The following is a 22,170-nucleotide window of genomic DNA, read 5'->3' on the forward strand; positions in this document are numbered from 1 at the left end:
GCTTTAATACATAAGTTAATTTGATTCAGATGTACTGATAATATACAATCTTATTCTTTAAACGTCTTACCTTTTAAAAGTGCATCACAAACGGTCTGTTCTGCTGTAACTCTACCGCGCTGCTGCTACTTCCGGGAACTATTGAGAGAGAGGCTCCACGAGCCGCCATTGCAGTAAAAAAACGTTCCATTGGAGTCAATGGAGTTGTCGCAACTCTCACTCTATAAGGCTCTGGTCTGAACTAGAGTTTTGAGGCGGAGTTTGTGTGAGTGACGTCACGTGGGTTATGCAACCTCTCATCTGACACAATTGCAGCTTTCACTTCCGCAGGGGAAATGGAGCAGAACAACTAAATAAACCCAGACTGGATTCTTACTCTTTCACATAAGGTTTTTATCAAGACTTCCATTCCACTGCATTCTCTGCGCGTTTGACTTCAAAGGTAAAGTGTAAGTGTTTAATTTCACAGCTGTCCTGAACGTTTTACCGTGTGGAGTGCCGTCTCTGTTTACATGTTGATTCACTTGTGTTTCACTCAAACGGCCCGTGCTAAAGATAAAACAATAATGAATATGAACTATGAATAATGACAGTGTCCACAGGCCTATTTTGTGTCACTGGTTGTACAATTATTATTTTTTCAGTTTGAACTTGGGGTTGTTGTTGTATTGTACAATTGCTCTTTTAAACATTCATACAGAGGCCGTGCATCTTAGATGTTTACTACATTAAAAAAAAAAAAAAGGTTTGCTGTACAAACACTAAGCAATTTAATACCAAACATGGCGAAAGTCTAAAAATATAGTAATATTTTGAAAAAAAAAATGTTTCAGAATTCTTTACACCAGTTCTGTGTTTCTGATCATAATGCTGTTCATCAATTTGGTTTTAACCATTGGGTTTATAATTATTCTTATTATTTTTCTCCATAGGAAGGGCTTTTCATTAGAAGTGCAGCGATGGTGCAGAAATATCAGTCCCCTGTGAGGGTTTACAAGGTCCCCTTTGAGCTAGTAATGGCGGTGAGTTTTTAAGAAATGGCATGCGCATGAGAGAGCATATCTAATCATCATATTGTTTAAAAGTCTATCTTTATTAACCTACATCCTTTTACATCTAGTGTTCTCTACATTGTGTTTGTGTGTGTGTGTTTGTGTTTCCAGCTTTGTCTTTGTTAATTTGTGTGTATTCATTTTATTGAGTAATGTTTGCAAAGTTTGTCTAGTCAGCTGTACTCTGTCTCAAAGCTGCATTGCTCTAGAGTGCACTAGATGGTTAGATCAGTTGTCAGCTCAAATACATGTAAAATCTTTAACCTCACAGATCACAGCTTTCTATTGTTTTATTGCTTTAATAGCATTTATGGTTTGAACTGAACCAGTGTTTCAAATGTTCCTGGCTAATCGCTCAAAACCGCAGTCCAGACATTCTGAAATATACAGTAATGGTATATTGCCTGAAGAGAGCATGACACTATCAAGATTCAAGAAACATTTAAAAGCCAAACTATCAAGACTGTAAATCATACTTCTGCTAGTGGACAGGTCATGGTAATAGTCATTTAAAAATTCTAATAAATTTCAATATCAACATTGTTTGTAATATTTTAAGACATTTTTGCTACAATAAACAATGTTGTGTGGGACCATCACTTAGTGTCCAATAATAATAGTTTATATTTTTTCATTCAGTGTAAAATATGCATCCTGAAAATCAGTTGAAATCCATTCACTCGTATATATTATCTTAACTTTTTTTTCTGTTATAAAACTGATTCGATTCATATGATTCTAAATTCTGTTTAGACATGCAACATTCGAAGCTGCTGTAAAATGCAGATAAGCACACACAAACAACTGATCGATAAACTTCGACTAAACGTCGTTAAGATAATGAACTTGGGAGAAGAATTACTCAATTATTGACATTTTCACTTTATACTATAAATATTTACCAATGTCAATGGTCAAAATGACTGTAATGTACGGTTTCAAGTGTATTCTTGCTTTAATATCCTCTGACTAGACAATGCACAGTAAAGTTCTACATTGTTAACGCTTATTAACTAATGTGTGGTGTTCTATGAGCACGATTCCAGTTTACCTCTTCACACTATGAATGCCCAATAAAAAAGTCAGTTTAACTTCATAGATGAGGTTTAATATTTGACTGGCTGTTTTAATAATAATATTAATAATACAACATTTAGATTTAGTCTACTTTCGTGGTGCCTCATATGCAAAACAAACGCCGGATCTTTGAAGTCGGTCGATCTCAAGCCCTGTTTACAGCTGGTATTAAGATGTGTTTTGGTCGATTGAATCACAAGTGTACAATTGCTTTCGTAGTGTAAACGCTCATGTGGTCGAATGCGTTCAAACAGCCACAAAAGACCGTCTACTCTCCGCATACTGAACTAATGCGTAAACATTATGGGAAGACCTCTAGCCAGACGGGATTTAAACTTTGTCGGCTGGAGACCCGATTTTGGTTTGAAGATGAAAAACGTATCAAGCACAATGTTCTTTCGCCATTTCCGATTTTTAACACAGACTGTCAGCTCTCGGCTGGTTTTCGGCTGTTAGAGCAGAAACTAAAGCTGCTGCTCTCCGTGTGTTTTTCCTTCGTCTCCACGCGCGTTCATATGTACATTTCGTGTGCTTATTTTGTCCATTAGATGGAAAGATCTGAAAAAGGCCAAACATTTACCCACCCATAGGCCCTCTCCTCGAAGAAATCAGGACTGAAGCGGTTGAAAGTGGACAAAAGAGACGGATTAAAAAACAGGTGTAAACAGGAATGCGTTTCCCTCGTCTACTTGTGATCCGATCCACCAAAACACATAGTTGCCCCTCTCCACATCAGCAGCTGCCCAGATAAAGCTGACTAGAGCAGATGACTTTAGCATTCCAGTACACGTTTAAATCCTTTTACGACTGTCTCGTGACCTTTTCATGTTATCTCACCCTTTAAACGATCATTGACTGAGCTTTAACACTTACCATGAACTGAGAAACCTTATGAAAATGAAGTGCACTTTAGCATCTTTATATAATTACTTCTATTGGCTTTGAAATACGGTGAAAAGTTACTGCTGAATGAACTGACAATCATTTTTGGTCAACTAAAATATACTTTAATGCCATTTCTATTGAAACGTGTCATGTATTTAAGTATATTGGCTGCAATTTAGTACGTTTAAAGTATATTAACTTATCAAATACACTATTCAGATTATAATCACATGCTTTAGTAGGCAGCACTTACAAAACAAGTGCACTTCTTTAAAGCATGACAAAATATAATTCAAATAAAATGCACTGTAAATTAAGCGTTTAATTAGACATTAACAGAGTGTACTTTTTAAAAGTGTACTTAAGTGTGTTAAGAAACAGTCATGAAAGTATTTAGGTGGACTTAAGTTGGCTTTTATTTCATTCATATATGTTCTGCAAGTACGGTTTTATACAAAATATACTTTTAAGATTTGAAGTACATCAAGTTCACACTAAACATAATTAAGCACACTTCTTTTTCTCAAGGGAAAGAGCCATAGCTTTAGGACACCTTTTAAAAATGTATTACTGTTTGTCACTGTATTAGATAATAATTAGTTCTGTCAAACGATTAAAATATTTAATCGCGATTAATCGCATTAATGCCATAGTTAACTCGCGATTAATCGCACATTTTTATCTATTCTAAATGTCCCTTGATTTCTATTTGTCTCATTATTTTTTCTAATTTTAATGTTCTTATCAACATGGAAAAGTGAATCAGCATTAAGTTTGTTCTTAGCTGTGGTATCCATGTGCTTCTGTCTGAAGTCATCCATTGTAGAGCTTAGATCGGGCCCAAAAAAAATCAAGCCCGACTCGAGCCCGTGCGCATTGTGTCCGAGCCCGGCCCGACACATAAACTGTAATTATGAGCCCAAGCCCGATTTAAACCCGTCAATTTTTTTCATACGTGGGTCGTTATAACTGACGTTCTCAACTATTTTCTATGTTACTTTCTCCCGCCCGCAACATTTTTGTCCCGCTCCCGCCCGCAAATACACTCTTTTTTTTGTAGGCTACCTCCAAATACTTTCGCCTACGTGTCGCCACCATACACATCAGCATAAATGCTCCTGATAAATTATTTGTTATTAAAGCATTAACACACAAACCACTGTTATAACATAAAAGCAAGCAGGCTACTGAGTGCATGGTTTGGCATGACTGAATGCGCCCAAAGTGTGCTCCCTTAATAATTCCTAAAAAGCTGACATCAGTTCATCGCAATCTCACACATCTGTTATTATCAGTGAAGCTGACTGCACAATGCATCTTTCATAATAAATACACTTTGTTTGTTATAATTTGAGGATTTGCCAGCTTACAGAATTCAGCACTGAACAAAAAGTCTGTTTTGAGCGGTGAGGGGAGTCTATCTTTAATGCTTCTGATGCTTTTTCATATGTCTGTGATTGGCTACATCCCTCAACGCTGCAAACATGTTATAAAAAGAAACTCTGGCCTGTAAATCGTTTCTATTTTGTTTTTGTTGTTCTTGTTGCTTTTCTGCAACATATGAATAAAAATGTATTAGTTTTTATGTTTTATTCATAGATATTTCTAGTTTGCGGGAGTCCCGCGAATCGTTTTATTCTCCCGTATCCGCACACAGAGTGAGTGCATTACCGCTCAAGCCCGCCCTCGCACTCGGCCATCAAATCTAGTCCCGCGCCGCACTCTATAGGCTCTATGCACGATCGCTTCCGCGTTTTGTCTCAGCCCGCCCAGTTACATCCGGTGCTGCGTCAGAAGCCGGTTTTGCATTAGGTGGAGATAATGGCAAATTACACTCGCTGTTTACAAAAACTCCCTGCGGTTAACGTGAATGATGTTAGCAACACTGTTAGGCAGTTAGCTGTCACACATAAGAGTAAGAAAGAGAAGGGCTTTAAATTATATATTTCGACCTACATCGACAACTTTGAGGGTGAGTATTCTCTCATATCTTGCGAAATCCGACTAGCGAATCAGTTTCTAAAATCGTTGTCTCCGTTTCTGAGAAAATTAATTGTATTAAAGTTTTGCCGCTATACACTTCGCGCTATGCGGAAGTAAAGACACTGGCTGAGATCCTACCGGAAATACGTCAGCAGCGTTCGTGCATAGAGCGTATTGCGTTGAGAGTGCACGTCTCTAGATCGGCGTCTCGCGCTCGCGCCATCCACTCAAAACGTACCGTTAGCCTACTACTCTTTGGCCGGCGCGCAAGCCCAAACAAGTACGCGCGGCGTGCCTGTTGTTTTGTTTCCGGTCTAGCTATCCGGTGTGGTGTTGTTTGCTAGGCCAAAAAGAGCGTTAATCTCGCGATAAAAAAATTGACGCCGTTAAAATGTGTTTGCGTTAACGCCGTTAATAACGCGTTTAACGCACAGCACTAATAATAATATATCAAAGCAAGTGTTAAAGATGAGGCAATAGGATTTTGCTGTTTTGTGGTTGTGAAGTATATCCATCATATAATTTATGGGAGGAGAGTTTTGATGTTCAATAGCTTTCTTTCTTATAACTATGCTAAAAAACATGTTTTCAGGGTAGAAAAAGTGCCTTTTATTTCTTATGACATATTTTGATGTAAAAAATCATACTAATATTATAAGTGCACCTCAGGAATCATTATAAAATAAAATAAAATGACTTCTTGACCCCTTTATATTGTTAGTCAATGCTAAAACATAATTTAGATTTATTTCACACATGAATGCCATATAATACTGGTCTAGTGATTCTGCCGCAGTATTAGTTCTGGCGGGGTGTCCGTAATCTCAAGGCATGATTGATCAGAATGATTGTATCAGATTGATCATTTCCCCAGGCGAAAGTGTTAATCACTCGCTCTTATCAACATTATTATTGTGTATTGTTTATTGAGATTTGCTGAGTGCACAGTTTGACGTCATGCTTTAGTCAGCACGGGTCGCTGCTCACAGTTGACATGAATCAGTGTGCCTCTCCTGTCAATCAAACTATATCTGGGGCAGAAACATCGGGGTTCATGTCACAAAGGCTAACAGTGGCGTTGGGCTCGTTGCTCACAATATAAGACCCACTTCAACATGTAATTGTGTTAGTACAGGAGAAACTACAGGGATTCTTCTAGATTTCCAAGACTGCACACACCACAGAGGTTGAGCAAATTTGAGTCGAACTGATTGTGTCGATTTTTTTCGAATCAATTTTTTCTTTCCTTCGTTTTAAAGCATTATAAGCAATGAACCAAATCAACCTTCTGCAAGGTAAATAATAACATTAAAAATATTGATCTGAGGCAAAAAAGTATTTGAAAATGGGAAAAAATATAAAGGTTCAAGACTTTAGTGAAGGGGGGAAAACTCCTATCACATAAACTGCATAATCAAATTAAAAATGATAGATAAATATAAAACAACTAATTTAAAATGTTGATTACAATATATAAAAACATATTTTAAGTTTATTGCAATATATATATATATATATATAAGTATTTTGAGAGTATAGGGAGACTTGATTACGTCATTCGCAGTGTGTCATGGGACTGGCTGGAGCTAAAGTGCTCTTTTGGCATGTTTTGTTGTGGCGACTCTTTGATTGGTGGGATTTTCTGCTCATCATCATGTGTATTGTAGTTTTAATGTAGATTATTTTAGTTCTGTTAAACACCATTATTTTAAAACCAAACTGAAATAGAGCGGTCTGACGGCTTTCATTAGTTCAACACCACAGATCATTCATATTGACTAATTATGTATATTGTTCCCCTAATATGGACATTTATGGATGGAAGTATTTTTTTATTTTTTTCATTTTTTTTAGTTCATGAAATATAATGACATTGTATAATTAAAAACATAGTAGCTGTAGGGATTTTTTTAAAAAAATGTTGTTCTGCTTTATTAAATTAAAATTACCATTATAATTTTACAATTATACAGAATTGTAATTCAGCTGCATTCAATTTAAATTCCGGAATTAAATATGCATTTAAAATGCATTTTTCTTCTCCCAAACAGCTATAGGACTGCTGTTGTGAGGCTTATTGTTCCTGAAAGTAGAAATTAATATACAATGCTTAATCTCTTACATAAAAGCTGTTATTGTGTTCAGTCCAGAGAAAACATTCCATTGTTTGATCAATCGCTTTAATGGATGACGTCCATGGACATCACTTTATTGATTTGACACAAAGGTCTAGCGTTTTAAAGAGGCTACCATACTTAGTGCATACTGTGCAGGTTGCAGGTTTTCAGTATGCATATGAGCTACTACAGTGACCTAATGACATGACCTTTCAGTCCAGCATGACAATTCTTTATGTAAAAATGGATTAAATGCCAAATAATAATAATTTAAAAAACAATCTAAACAATGACAACTGGATGGAGCATGACCAGGCCATGTGACAATAATGAGGCATACTATACTGTTGCATATACAGTCTGTGTGTGTATAATTCAGAGGGAAGGAGCTTGTAAACTCTATAGATCATTTACATTTTATGCATGTTTACATAATAGAATTGTTTGATTTTTAGCAGGATCGTACATGACTTTCAGTGGAATAACAGAGTACACATACTAAAACAAACATATACTAGAAAACCCTCATCCACTGCTCAGCAGAAATATCTCTGATCTGATGGCTAATGCTTTAACGTGGATGCAATTTAGAGCTGTAATGTATAATATTTGCATCATTAGAGACACAAAAAGCGTTCTGGAAGTAAGAATGATGGTAAAATAGGGATTTTAACAATAATATGCAAGACTATTTGCATATATTATGACTGTGTTACTTGCAGACAATATAATATTAATGAAATAAAATATTACATAAGCGTGCTTAAAGACACAAAAGAGCAAATTCGAATTCTTTCAAAGTTCAATTCGAATAATTATGTTTTAATAATCGTTTGTTGTGCTTTAAAGAACTGCACTTACTTTGAGTTTTGATTTGTGTCGACAAACTACCAAAACACATGTAACCAAACACTTGATTATAATTTAAATGTAATAGTGAATAAAACAATACACTTAAAGTTAATATATTTTAAATGTAGTAAATTGCAACTACATCATCACAAATTACAAAAACGTTCAAATAAACAACATAAAACTTTCAATAGATATTACATTAACTATTTTAGTTTACCATAAATGCTTGTCAGCAAATTCAGCTCTAACTTTAACCATAGTTCAGAGACAATAAAGTCATTTTGAAATGATATAATGATGTACTTAAAACTGGGTCAGAAATTATATGTAAATATAAATTGCAAAATAGCTTTTAAAACAATTGGATTTAATATAAATGTAAACTATACTACATTTACATTTAATTGCAACTAACATGCAATAAAACATTTCATCCAGTTATCACTCATTTGTCACAGATATTTTTTTAAAGTATATTATTTCCGTACAAGCACTCTTAAAAGTATGTTAAAGTGTGCTTCTGTATTACAAGGATTACTATGTTGTACTACTGGTACCTCTAACACAGTATTCATGTGACTTTTTAAAGTGGGAACCTTAAAAAGCTAGAGATTAGGGAGTAAATATTGACGGGCGTACCTGTAGTTTATTGGTATCGTTGACTTAAGACTTCACGTGACATACAGTACTTGTTGACCTGGTCATATGAGCTACTGAGTCAACTGAAATTAAAACAATAACACATCACAAGTGTCACATTTTCAGGAACATATATAATCTAAATAGGGGTCATTTGTACACATTGTACACAAGCTGAAGAGAGCCATATTTTTACTAAAGTTGCATTGTGTGCAAAAACTGTCTTCCTGCAGCTGCTTCACTCTTGTAATCATTTTTTTCCCCTCCCACTGTCACATTGGTTTCATCTTTTTCTCTCTCATAGGCCTATGACAAAAGATTCCCAAACTGTCCGCTGATACCCATGTTTGTGAACAGTGACATCTTCAGTGAGTGTCATAGTGAAGATGGGGCGACACAAGTGATTGAGCGCAGGTGTACCGTGGACGTCGAGGCTCCTCGGCTTCTAAAGAGGGTATTTAATGTTTTAGAAGTCCAAAATGTCATAAACGGTGACAAATTCTGACACTGTGAGCATTCATTTGGTTAACATTTGAACATTAAAATAATGCGAGAAGCTGTTCCCTGCAATTACTGTATCTACAGTTTATTGGCACAGTTATTTGATGATCCTACAAGAGAAAAGACTATAGTAAAACTATTGTAAAAGAAAACCTTTTGATGCTATAAAAAAAAGAAAAATGAAACAATCTCTTGAAGATTTTTCAAAAATTCATCATTGATGTATCACAGGTTTAGCACAACATGTGGGAAAATAAATTAAATAAACAATATATTACTTTTTTAGGTGAACTCTTCCTTCTTTTTGTATGCATTTCATTTAGCCAGTTAATAATAGCCGGTACCTTGATTATGATTATGACACATGGCTGTGTGTACAGATAGCAGGAGTGGACTACTTGTATTTCATCCAGAAGAACTCTTTGGATCGAAGAGAGAGAACTCTGCACATAGAGGCGTATAACGAGTCCTTCTCCAGCAGAGTCAACGTCTACGAACACTGCTGCTACACGGTCTGCGCTGCTACACTTCCTGCCATTTCCCTCTTATCTATGGATGTGTGTTTATGTATAAGCTGGTTTAAGAGGGATCCTGATGTTTGAACAATCCCTCCTCAGGTTCACCCGGAGAATGAAGACTGGACCTGTTTTGAGCAGTCCGCCAGCATGGACATCAAATCCTTCTTCGGCTTTGAGAGCACCGCAGAGAAGATCGCAATGAAGCAATACGCCGCCAGTATTAAAAAGGTGTGTGTGCATTGAATGGTTGTTTGGTTGGATGGATGGATGAGGACATGTGACTGGCCAAACTCAAACCTATATCTATCTATACCTAAATGCATATCTCACATGTTCACAAAGACTCTTATTTTGAAGTCCACACCTCAAAACTTTCTCATTTTGTTTTTCCGACAGTATTTCCAAATGTTCTAGAAACATTGCATTTGCATTGCATACCTTTGAGAGACTTTGTGTTCCCTCGAAAAAGCATTGGCATATAGTTCTTCCCATCTCATAGTATTTCCATCGCTGTAAATCTTTTGCGAGCAAATTCAAAAGCAACGAGAATTTGTTTCCCCCCTCCAATCTCATTAAAGGGTTTGTACAAAAGAAGATTATCTGGAAAACTAGAAAAAGTACATTTTAAGGGTCAGAATTACTAAACGGGGTAAATTTGCGTGAGAGCACAATTCCAAAAAATCACGATTGGAAAGTTATGCGCATGATCTACTGATGACGCGCATATTGAACACAGAAGCAGCCGGATCATTTCCTGAGGCCTTGTCCACACTAATACGTTTTCGTTTGAAAACGCATCTTTTTCACTGCGTTTTGGCCTTCCTTCCACACTGAGACGGTGTTTATATCAATGAAAAATAACCTTTTTGAAAACGCTCTCCAAAGTGGATAAATTTGAAAACCGTTTTCGTGTTGCAGTGTGGACCGTCAAAACGGGGGTATTTAAAAACGATGACATAAGTTTAGTCATGTGACGCACATTGTACCAATAGATATTCATGTTTATAATGGTGTTGTGCCTGTTATGTGCTATTCACTTTCACACCGTTGCTAAAATATATTACTTTGCACACTCGTCATATCACAGTCCTGCAAAGAAAATTCACTGACATTTGCTGTCCTGTGACAAAACATGAGAGCAGTCACGTTTTAGACCAAACGTATAATGGTGACTAAGTGTGCGACCTGGACGCATCAGTAAATTATGAGATATTTTGCTAAATAAAATGATCCTGTCAGAAAAATTTCGCAATAATTAACATTTATTTTTCTGTCCGTATCATCTCAGTGAACTTTTGTGAGGTTTTACGCATGCGCAGTAAGGTGAATTTAGCAGTTCAGGCATTTTGCAAAAGTTTCTCATCCACACTAAAACCCAAGTGTTGACGGAGAACATTTTTAAACGAAAACGCCGTTTTCAAATGTATCCGGATTAATGTTGCCTTAATGTAACGTAGCCTTAATGACCAACGCAATCTACCAAGAGCAGAGCAAATTAGCATCTGGTTTAAGACATGCTTATTTTTGGGTGGTAAATAAAGGCGCAAATACCAGTAAATTGATTTAGTAAATCACCTTGCCTGATTCATTTAAATACTTTCCTCCTATAAATTTTGCGTCTCTTAGGGAAACTCCTACAAATGTAATGCCGCAAAAATAACCCTGTCCATGCCTTTGCAGTGCTAATTTTTCTGTGCTTTTTTTGCGCTGTTAGTAAATCTAGCTCTAAGTCTAAAACATTTGAAAAATTCTTTTTTTTTAGATATATATGTATATTTCACAAAATAAATGTTTTCTTTATCTAGACTCAGACAGTGATAATGACTGACCTGCCATGTTTCTTACTGCTTTATTTTCAAGAATCTCCATCCTACTTTTAGATTCCTTTTATGTCTATCATCAGGATCTGTTTTCTTGTAATGTCCTAGTTGTGGCTGGCTTGCGTGTAAGAGTATGTTTTTCATGCGTCTGTGTACCTAAAGCCAATGTTTACTTGTTTCATTTAAGTAAACTCTTGTGTCACTCTCTATTTGTCTCTTTCTCTCTCCACAGGGAAAAGAGATTATTGAATTTCACCTCAAACAACTGGAGGAGGAGGGCATTACCCACGTGCCCCGCTGGGTCCCCCCTCCCGCCACCATCGCGCCTCACCAGCCGCCTGTCAGCTTAGCCAGAGCTATCCCAGCGTGCAACAGTAGAGCTCATCCCAGCTCCACAGACGTCCTGCCCGGCTCTCCGGATGGTGAGATGAATCATACTTCTGCCCGCAAGCGTGTGCTCATAAATATAATAATGCAGGAGGAATGGAATGATAACGAGAATCAACATGTTCAAATTCTAGTGAGCTGCCTTGTTTTCTACTTCCTATTTGGGCAGATTCTGTACTTTCAAGGGCAGTATCCTAACTGCACCCTGAAAGAAACAAACCTCACTTATAACAATATATATTCTAATTAGGGATGCTCCGATTGATCGGACGCCGATCATGATCGGCCGATATTGGCTAAAAATAGATTGATCGGCGAACCCCAAAAGCGCGATCAAAAAAGCCGATCATGTGACGTAAATTACTCGCGCAACTTTTTCCCACCTGCATGCATGGCGCACGGGCACACAACAGCAGAGTGGAGCTTGGCAGTGGCAACATGAGTTCACCGGAACGAATAGGGAGTCTCCCAACGGATTGAAGTGCGCGCCCGAGTGAAGACCGTGCACCGCTCGAGCCACAACAGAACGCGGTATCTGCGCCACTGAGCACTGCGGCAACGAGCGCTTTAATCACTTGATAAAAAAAAAATATTTCAGCGCTAGATCGCCTCTTATTTAACAAATGAACAAAATGAATGCTCTGAGTTATCTGGAGATGTTTTTATTTATTTGTATTGGTACATTCGTGCCGCGAGATGTTTCAAAAGTGGTGGTGGTATTTTATTTTTTTTGATCTGACATAGTTGGTTCCTCAACTAGCCTATAAATCAGATTCAGATTATTTTATTTAATGCCATGTCAGCATTCAAATTTATTTTCATGGCAAAAATTCAATTATAAAAATACAAATATCATATAAATACAATAAAACAAACAAAACAAGAAGTAATTTTATACAATATATATTTTTAAATGAACATATGATAAAAAATCCAAAACCTTTTCAGGCATAATCTCATTAAATATGTCCTTTAATGAAGTAACTTCATAAAAGAGCATTCTGCTCAACTGCATCAGGCGTTCATAATAATAACAGAAAAAAACTTGCCATAGTTTTGTCCTTTTATCAGTAGCCAGTTTTGGTGTAACAAGTTGTACATTTTGTTGCCAATTAGTAAATGTAGTGGGTGTATTAAGAGGCTACAATTTCCAAATATGCTTAAGTGTAACTTTATCCCCTCCCATTAGGCTGATCTGATGTGTGTTGGTCTGCCTGACCCCTCTTTGTTTGGAATAATTTAATGTTACTCTGCCTTATTTGGGAAAGCTGGCCTACAGTAGCCTTAAGACACCTCATTTTCTAAATACAATTAAATAAACACATTTCGACAAATGGTGCAAACTCTGCTAGATTATAGATAAAAGATTCCCATTCCCCTGCCACTCTGTGATCGGCAGTGATCGGCAATCGGCAGATCATGATTTTGGTGATCGGTAATCGGTGATCGGCACCAAAAATGCTGATCGGAGCATCTCTAATTCTAATATATAACTTTTCAACTACATGTCAATTGACTCTCATTAGAGTATTTTAGTAGACTGGTAGGGTTAGAATAAGTTAACAAAGATACTTATAGTCAGTAGAATTTCTGTTGAGGGCCATCTAAATAAAATGTTAGCAGATATTAAGCAGAGTCTTCTTATACTCTAATGAGAGTTAGTTGACATGTAGTTGCAAAGTTAATTGTAGTTAGTAGAATGTCTAAAGTGGACCATCGAAATAAAGTGTTAAACATTTTCTCATTCTATTAATGTTACTGGAAGAAGGTTTGTTCATAACTTTAAGAGCACGTTCCTGTTAGCTTGGCTTTCAGCTTGACTTATTTATATTGACTTATTTGAAGCTCTCTCTTGGCATCTCTGTGCATTCCTCACACAAAAACGCACTGGGTGATTAACTCACTGTCGATTTCAAATGATGGGAGGAACATGTTCAAATGATCTATCATATCAGCACCAGAGGAGGCCTATATGCTGTATTCGTAGACGACTCACCTATGTTCCTCGACAGTTTTCTGCTCAAGTAAAAAGAGTCAATGATCTCCTTCACTTTTCTCAGCTGTCTGATGGTTGTGTTGTTTGCAGACAAGTTAGATGCAGACTACATCTCACGCTATCTGGGACAGCTGACTCCTTTCCAGGAGAGCTGCCTCATTCGCCTCCGACAGTGGCTGCAGGAAACACACAAAGGAAAGGTGAGTGCAATGTTCAGAATAAAGTACTAGTACTAGTACTAGCGGGGCTGAAGGTGCATTGATTTAACTTTTGTACTCTAAACCAATAGATGCCACAAATACTCCTTCCTAAACACCCAGGTTTCACTATGCTTGTGGAAATTTGGTTGATCTTTGACACGATGGGGGGAAGCAATACAAAGTTGATTCTGCGCTAATTTGATCTAAAATATTTATGTAATGTTTTTAAAAATGTAATCGATTTAGGTAGCAAATGAGAATCAGTAACATTACCAAATATATTTAGAAATGAAATGGTTTTCAGCTTTTTTAAATCAACAGTTTTGAATTTAAGAAAATGAAAAAGTATATTTTTTGGGGTAAGAAGGCTCCTGCTGTTGGGCCAAAAGGCTTAATATTTGACATGGCTGACTTTTCTATTTGTTCACATGACATGGTAAGATTTAGATGGTTAATGTCAATGATTCTGTTAAAGTCCCCCTGTAGTCAATAGGTTTATCCCTTAAAACTCATCTTTGATCACCAAAATTACATAATTAACGTTTTTTTCCTTAGACAAGAAATTATTCATGCCTTAAAATAGCTTGAATGTGATATGCGGTTCTATGAATATGCAAATGAGCCCCGCCTCCACTCACTCACAGTAGCTCAGAGATCCACTCTTTTGACGATCACACGTTGTCCTGATTGGTTACAAGGTAGTTTGTGATGTCAGAAACACCAGCGATTTCAGACCCCGTTTTTGAGACTGTCAGAAAATGGTGTTGACTTATGAATTTGCAAATGTTTTGTCATAAAGCATATTAAAAACACCAGATAGACATATAAATAACATTAAAAGCTGGATTTTCACCACAGGGGGACTTAAATCAAATAATATAATAAAATATCGTAGGTATTGTTACTACTGTTAAGCCAATTTAAATTATTATTAGATCTGCTTCAAAACTTTCATAATCTTTACTTTTTAACATATTTTTTTTCTCTGCATTTTTAAAATGAACAAATTTGAATGAAAGTATATTTATTAAACAGAAATAAGTTATGAAGTGATTGTTTTAAACAAAACCTGTATATTATGAAAACTATGGAAACTTTCTTTCTACTTCTTTCAAAAACCAGAATTTCCAACCAGATGGGAGATTTTATTTGAATTAATTACATATGTAAATGAATCCCTTCAGATCCCTAAAGACGAGCACGTGCTGCGTTTCCTGCGCTCACGGGACTTTAGTCTGGAGAAGGCCAAAGAGGCTTTGTGTCAGACGCTCACATGGAGGAAGCAGCATCAGATCGACTTCCTGTTAGACACGTGGCAGTGTCCGCAGCTCCTGCAGGACTATTACACCGGAGGCTGGCATCACCATGACAAAGGTCCATCTTTACTATCACATTTACTTTCACTTTACTACTTGAGACATTGTCATTTAAAACATGATGATCTGCCACAGAACTAATGGAGAGGCATTTCCCCTTTCAATCCTGGATGTGTGTTAGTCCTGTGCTAGACTTACAAGCAGCCTTTGAAATAAAGATCAGTTGAAGCGAGAGCTTGATACTGATCAAACAGAGGAATTGGTCTGAGCAAGTGTTTTCCATAAGCTGTATTAATATCAAACAAGCAGAAGTTAATGTGGTTAGTGCTTCTCTGTGTGTATTATGTAGATGGACGTCCTCTCTATATCCTTCGACTTGGACAAATGGACACAAAAGGTTTAGTGCGGACGCTGGGAGAAGAGACTCTTCTGAGACATGTAAGAGTTAGGCGAATACACATAGTATGAAATGGCAAATCGAAATGTCAAATCAATGTTAGTTTATTTCTACAATACACATCATTCCAAAGCAGCTTTACAGTCATACTGTTGTTAATAATGCCTTTGTAATAAAGCAAGTTTTTGGGGCTTGTCAAGATTTAGATCTATCTATATTGTATTTATAGTGTTGCCTTCTCTAGCCCATATGTTAGTGAAGCAGTGACTCAGGCAAACGTCTGACCATTTAAAGGTAATTAGGAGATTTAAATATTAGGTGGTTTTGTTTCTATAGAGTAAAAAAAATGTAAAAGCATCAATGAATATATACAATTCAGTTGTCTTAAGTGAAAAATAGCAGGTGTTCACAGTGTCTGATGTGTTGGGAATGTTTGGGAAATTTAGGTTATAGCTCTAATTTCAATTTGTAACATCTCTGATTTCATACAGAAGGACTATATCGTTACGTACTGTGGTTGGAAGTCACATATAGTTTGTTAAATATATTGTTCATATAACCCTTTTCTTAAAAGGAAGCTGCTAGAAAAATTCGTAATGCTTTAATCCCATAGTGAGCAAGTCAGAGGCAAAAAAATAAATAAATAATAATGTTGGTATTAGCAGTAGAAGGATTACTTGGTATAAACCAGGCTACACCAGTGGTTCAAATTCAATTAAATAAAATGATCATATTCACTGACCCCCTTGACCTTTGTCCCAACCTTTAGGTGCTGTCTATCAATGAGGAAGGTCTCAGACACTGTCAAGAGAAAACCAAAATATTTGGAAAACCAATCAGGTACTTGATTTATGAATGCATTACCAAACAGATCATGTACTGTATTCATCTATTTATAGTGGCGTTGGTGTTGGGTGTAATGCATTACAAAGTAATTAATTACTATAATTGAATTACTTTCCCCTTGAAAAAATAAATTAAGGGATTTTTCTGTAATTTAATAGTTACTTCAGATGTAATTGCATTAAATACTGTATAGACAATAGAACAATTCTATATAAAACTCAAGTGAATTGAACGTCTAATGTTAAAATCTATGTTTTTAATGTAACCTTCTCCCTTTAAATACTTTGGTCAGTTCAAGAATAATTTATGCAATTGTATATTATTTATTTGACAGAATTAAAAGAGCAGTTCCATGTCTATCCTTGTATTGTTGAACTGGTCAAGGTTGATGTGGGATGTAGAAAGTAATTAGTAATAAGTACCAAACATCAAGATAACCAACCAGTTCCAGTATTTATTATCTTTTGAATGGAACTGGTTATGAATAAGAATCAGCACTAGTGGCCATATACTGTACATTGTGTGTTTACTGTACATGGTGCCTCCAGCCTAAATATATAAGTGCTCTTGTGCTGTAGTTGTTGGACATGTCTGGTGGATCTCGAGGGGTTAAATATGAGGCATCTGTGGAGACCGGCCATTAAAGCCTTGCTGAGGATGATAGAAGTTGTAGGAGCCAACTACCCTGAAACACTGGGCCGTCTCCTCATAATAAGAGCACCCAGAGTGTTTCCTGTGCTCTGGACTTTGGTAAACACCCACATACTCATAGGATTTCACATTATGGCACACTTAGAACATAAAAAGATGAGCACCTACTCATTCTTCATTTAATGGTTGTAAATGTCACCACAGACTGACCCATCACAGTTAAATGTCATGTTAGTGTGGCGTTATTTCACTCATCTGGCCTTACTTCATTTCCGGGCTTCTGTAAATGTCGTGTTTGCTTTTGTTCTGCTATTAGGTGAGTCCATTCATCGATGAAAACACACGGAAGAAGTTTCTCATCTACGCTGGGAATGACTACCAGGGGCCTGGAGGTCTGGTGGACTACATCAACAGAGACTTCATCCCTGACTTCTTAGGAGGAGACTCTCTGGTGAGTCTTCAGAACTACAGGTGGTGAGATCTGACATATTAACCCATGTGTCAAACTCAGTCTACGTCTACGTTCATCCGGATACATTTGAAAATGGCGTTTTGTTCATAAACGCTCTCCGTCCACACTAGCGTTTTACGACGTTTCAGTGAGAAACTTTTTGAAAATGCCTTACAACGCTAAATTCACCTTACTATGCATGCATAAAGCCTCACAAAAGCTCACTGAGATGATACTGATGGAAAAATAAATTCTTCTGACAGGATCATTTATTTAGCAATGTATCTTACCATTCAGTGACGCGTCCAGGTCGCACACTCAGTCACCATTATTATGTCTGGTCTAAAATGCGACTGCTCTCATGTTTTGCCGCAGGACAGCAAATGCGAGTGAATTTTCTGTCATCTTTGCAGGACTGTGATATGAAGAGTGTGCAAGGTAACATATTTTAGCAACAGTGTGAATAGCACGTAACAGGCACAATACCATTATAAACATGAATATCTATTGGTACGATATGCGTCATGTGACTAAACTTACGTCATCGTTTTTAAATACCTCCGTTTTGGCGGTCCACACTACAACACGGAAACGGCGATTTCAACTTTGGAGAGCGTTTTCAAAAGGGTTCTTTTTCATTGATAAAAACACCGTCTCAAGAAGGCCAAAAACTGACAGAAAAAGATGCGTTTTCAAACGAAAACGTATTGGTGTGGACAAGGCCTCAGTCCTGGAAGGCTACTGTCCTGTAACTCCAAAACGCCTGTTTGGAAGTTTCTAGTAATCCTGAAGACCCTGATAAGCTGGTTCAGGTGTGTGTTAATAAGTGTTGGAGCTAAACTGCAGGATATTGGTCTTCAGTTGGTTGAAAACCTGACGTGCTGCTGTAATCTTTAGTAAATGTAGAGGGTTGATGTTGCTCACAAAGCTCGTCACCAGAGTATTCCAGTAATCTAGCCTGGAGATGATAAGAGGCTTTACTAAGAGCATGGCATATTCAGAGAGTTAGGGTCAGATATTACTCATGTTGTAGAGAGCACATTTGTATTTTAGGGCTGCCGTTGACATGTGGTCATGTGGTTCTCATTTGGCCTGGTTAGATTAATAGGCCGAGATGGGCCTATTTGTTGATACATGCGGGATCATCGAGCTAGAACTCTGTTTAGAAGTTATAGGACAATGTCACGCAAATTCCTTAGGCCAACAACTCATTTCCAGATATTAATTTGAATAATTATATTTGAATATTGATTTTTGTGTGCATGTTTATCATAAAATGATACAGTGGTTTGTGCCAAACAGAAGCTCCTCTAATGCACCTCAACAGCCATTAAACACTTGTAAAACAGTAGTACATTTCAGCATACTTTAGCAAAAAAATATTAATAACAGAAATAATATACTTTAATAGAATATACTTGCATGCACAATTAATGTAAAGTTTTTGGACACTTAATTGCATGTTAATTGCAATTGAATGAAAATTAGTTATAGTTTAACATTAATATTACATGCAATTAATTAAACTTAAGAGTGTTTTTTGACCCACTTAAGTAGGATTTAAGTACATTTACATCTAACTTCATTATTACTTCTATTGTCTTTGAAATTTGAAGTTACTGCTGAATGACAGGCTTTTATGGTAAACTAAAAATACAATGGCATTTCTATTGAAACTTGTAATGTATGTCAAGTATTAAAATATATTGTATTAAAGTATTAAAAGTATTGAAATTACTCATTTGTAATGGTGAAGTTGCTATTTAGTACATTTATATTTATTTTCTATTTAACAAGGACACATTACAGTTCAAATTAAAATCCACTTCAAAGCATGACAAAATATTATTACAACAAAATGATTTGAAATGTACATTAAAGCTAAAATTTTACATAATTACAATAAACACTCTTAAATGCCTCTTTAAGTGTATTTAAATGGTCTTTTATTTCATTAAGGAATATTTATTTAATCTACAAGTACAGTTGATTAAAATATACTTGGATTTGAAGTACACTACAAGTGCACATTAAACACCATTAGGCACACTTCATTAAAACAATGTTATAGCATCATGACATTAGATCATGCTGTTGTGATATGTGTTTGATATCAATGAATACATGAAACACTTTGCCATTGCTTTGCTTGGCGTATCACGTGTTTGTTGTAGTGGTGTTTTTATGTTCCTTGTTCTTGTGTTTTTGTTTCACAAATGCATTCATACTAAATGCTTTTGCCTTGAAGCCACAGAAAACCCAGAGATGGCGTTCACTACTACAGGACAAATGTAGCTGTACAGTGTCCAGTATTTATTCAGACTCTAAGCTAATCTGTATGTCTGTGTTTCTCATGTTTATTTCAGTGTGATGTTCCTGAGGGAGGTCTGGTTCCCAAATCTCTGTACCGTACGGCCGAGGAGCTGGAAAACGAGGAGGTTAAACTGTGGAATGAATCCATCTACAAGAGCGCGAGTGTGTTGAAGGGATCTCCACATGAGGTACAGCTCATACACTCACAACACTCAACAATACACAGCTTTTATTGTTTACTTCATCTGGGCAAAGCGTGTTAATTCTTTCTTCTGCTGAACACAAAGGAAGATATTTGAAAGAATGTTGGTAACCAAAAAGTTGATGGAAACAAAGTAGGAAAATATAAGGAAAATACTGTGGAAGTCAATGGGGTCCATCAACCTATTTGGTTACTGTCTTTCTTCAAAAATTTGACTTTTACTTCCTTATGTAAATTCTAATTTGAATGTTTTGCTGCACCAATTCAAATTCCAGATTCTCATTTGAATTCTGAGTGGTTAGTTATGCGTTATGAAATAAAGATAAATCCCTTTGTTCTTCTTCAGGTGCTGATAGAGATTACAGACGTATCGTCCGTCATCACGTGGGACTTTGACGTGTGTAAAGGCGACATGATCTTCAACATCTACCACTCCAGAAGAGTACCTCAGCCTGTTAAAAGAGACGGTCTGAGCGCGCACAACCTCGCCTGCCCCGGCGGAAACAACGTCCAGCTCATTGACCGATCGTGGATGCTGGGACAAGACTACAGCATGGTGGAGACGGCCCTTACCTGCCGAGAGGGAGAGAGCGTACAGGTGAGGGAATCTCACCAAACCTGTCAACATCATGCATGACTCATATTCTATACGTCGATCAGAAGGAGAGACAAACTCTCATTCTCTTCCTTTGATGCACACGTTTCCCATCAGGGCTCTCATGTGACGCGCTGGCCTGGATTCTACATCCTGCAGTGGCGTCTTTACAGCACTCCAACATGCACTTCATCCAGTCGGCCGCGTGTCGATGATGTTCTGGCCTCTCTGCAAGTCTCCTCACACAAATGCAAAGTCATGTATTTCACAGAAGTGCTGCAGTCCAAGGACTTCAGGTCTGGATGTTTACATGTTGCAAAGTGCTTAGCATAGAAATGTGAATGAATTATAAACTATCATCTGGAAAGTCAAATGGCCTGTTTAAAGGTTGTGTGTGTTTGTGTTTCCATCAGAGGCTCCATGAGCAGCCTGGAGTCGAGTCACAGCGGTTTCTCTCTGCTCAGCGCCGCCACCACCTCCTCCAACCAGTCACACACAGACTCCATTTCAAGATAGCATGTTCAACTTTCCAGCTGGAAAGACTTTAGCTCTGCGGGATTACCAGTTTCTGAAAATTATGACTGATCATGAACAGTGTTAACAGAGGTTCACATTAAACCAACAAATGCCTGTATGAGTGGTGATCTTTTTCTGATAGACGACTGGCTTTCTGTAAATTACATGCAAGCTTTCTGTACATTGTTACAAATAAATTTGTAAATATTGTTTACTTTGGTTGTATGATTGAGCAACTTTATGAATGTGGTGCATAAAGCTACACTATGCAACTTTTTTCTTTGGAATAAATGAACAAAGTTTAGCAGTCATATCAAAAATTAATTTTCCAAACTGTGATTTTGATTTACCCTGAAGTCTTTAGTAATGATTTTATTATTAATATTTTTGAGGTGTCGGGACGGATTTCTTGGGAAACTCCTTACTTCCATTATTAATCCAAGCATGTTACCAAAATATCCAATATAAAGAACAATATATCTGTGAATAAAGAAGGCCAGGCTACTGTTATATAAGGTGTCGTGGTAAATAAAACAAATAAATATAAGACAATTGTGTCTCTTCAGAAGACTTTGATTAAACCACTCCATTCATATGGATTTATGATCTCTTTCTGAATGTTTTAAAGTGTCATATTTAGGTCCCCCTTTGGGTGTCTTTAACTATTATGTACTAAAATGTAATCATTCGATACAATGAAATTAGGTGTACATACATGTTTTTGCATAGTAGGGGAAAGTGGGGTGAGTTGTGCCAGTTTTTACTCAAAGTGACTTTAAAGTTAGGCCATGACAGTATTGCCTTCAACTTAAGGATGTACATATATTTCAGGATGTGGTGCATCCCTGAGAAC

The 22,170-nt window shown here is 36.8% G+C and overlaps 1 protein-coding gene across 1 annotated transcript; it reads left to right on the top strand.

Moving 5' to 3' along the window:
- The first annotated feature begins 265 nt into the window (after positions 1-265).
- Positions 266-21,869, top strand: sec14l1 (SEC14-like lipid binding 1). The gene is made up of 16 exons (XM_077230767.1): positions 266-442; positions 933-1,022; positions 8,913-9,062; positions 9,490-9,621; positions 9,727-9,855; positions 11,680-11,869; positions 13,921-14,030; positions 15,215-15,404; positions 15,696-15,784; positions 16,513-16,583; positions 17,168-17,339; positions 17,557-17,691; positions 20,058-20,192; positions 20,553-20,804; positions 20,919-21,097; positions 21,215-21,869. The coding sequence occupies exons 2-16, from the start codon at positions 960-962 to the stop codon at positions 21,315-21,317; spliced, it is 2,100 nt and encodes a 699-aa protein (XP_077086882.1). The 5' UTR covers positions 266-442; positions 933-959; the 3' UTR covers positions 21,318-21,869.
- Positions 21,870-22,170: the final 301 nt, after the last annotated feature.

The sequence above is a fragment of the Siphateles boraxobius genome, unplaced genomic scaffold (genome assembly GCF_051911475.1).
Source record: "Siphateles boraxobius isolate OS27281-9 unplaced genomic scaffold, OSU_SipBor_1 15, whole genome shotgun sequence".
Lineage (NCBI taxonomy): Eukaryota > Metazoa > Chordata > Actinopteri > Cypriniformes > Leuciscidae > Siphateles > Siphateles boraxobius.

What these genes read in the sequence shown, in the direction of transcription:
- sec14l1 (XM_077230767.1), top strand. Translation starts at nt 960, where the DNA reads ATGGTGCAGAAATATCAGTCCCCTGTGAGGGTTTACAAGGTCCCCTTT. An exon ending in ATATTTGGAAAACCAATCAG is followed by an intron (nt 16,584 to 17,167) that starts GTACTTGATTTA and finishes CTTGTGCTGTAG; the next exon opens with TTGTTGGACATGTCTGGTGG. An exon ending in TTCCTGTGCTCTGGACTTTG is followed by an intron (nt 17,340 to 17,556) that starts GTAAACACCCAC and finishes TTCTGCTATTAG; the next exon opens with GTGAGTCCATTCATCGATGA.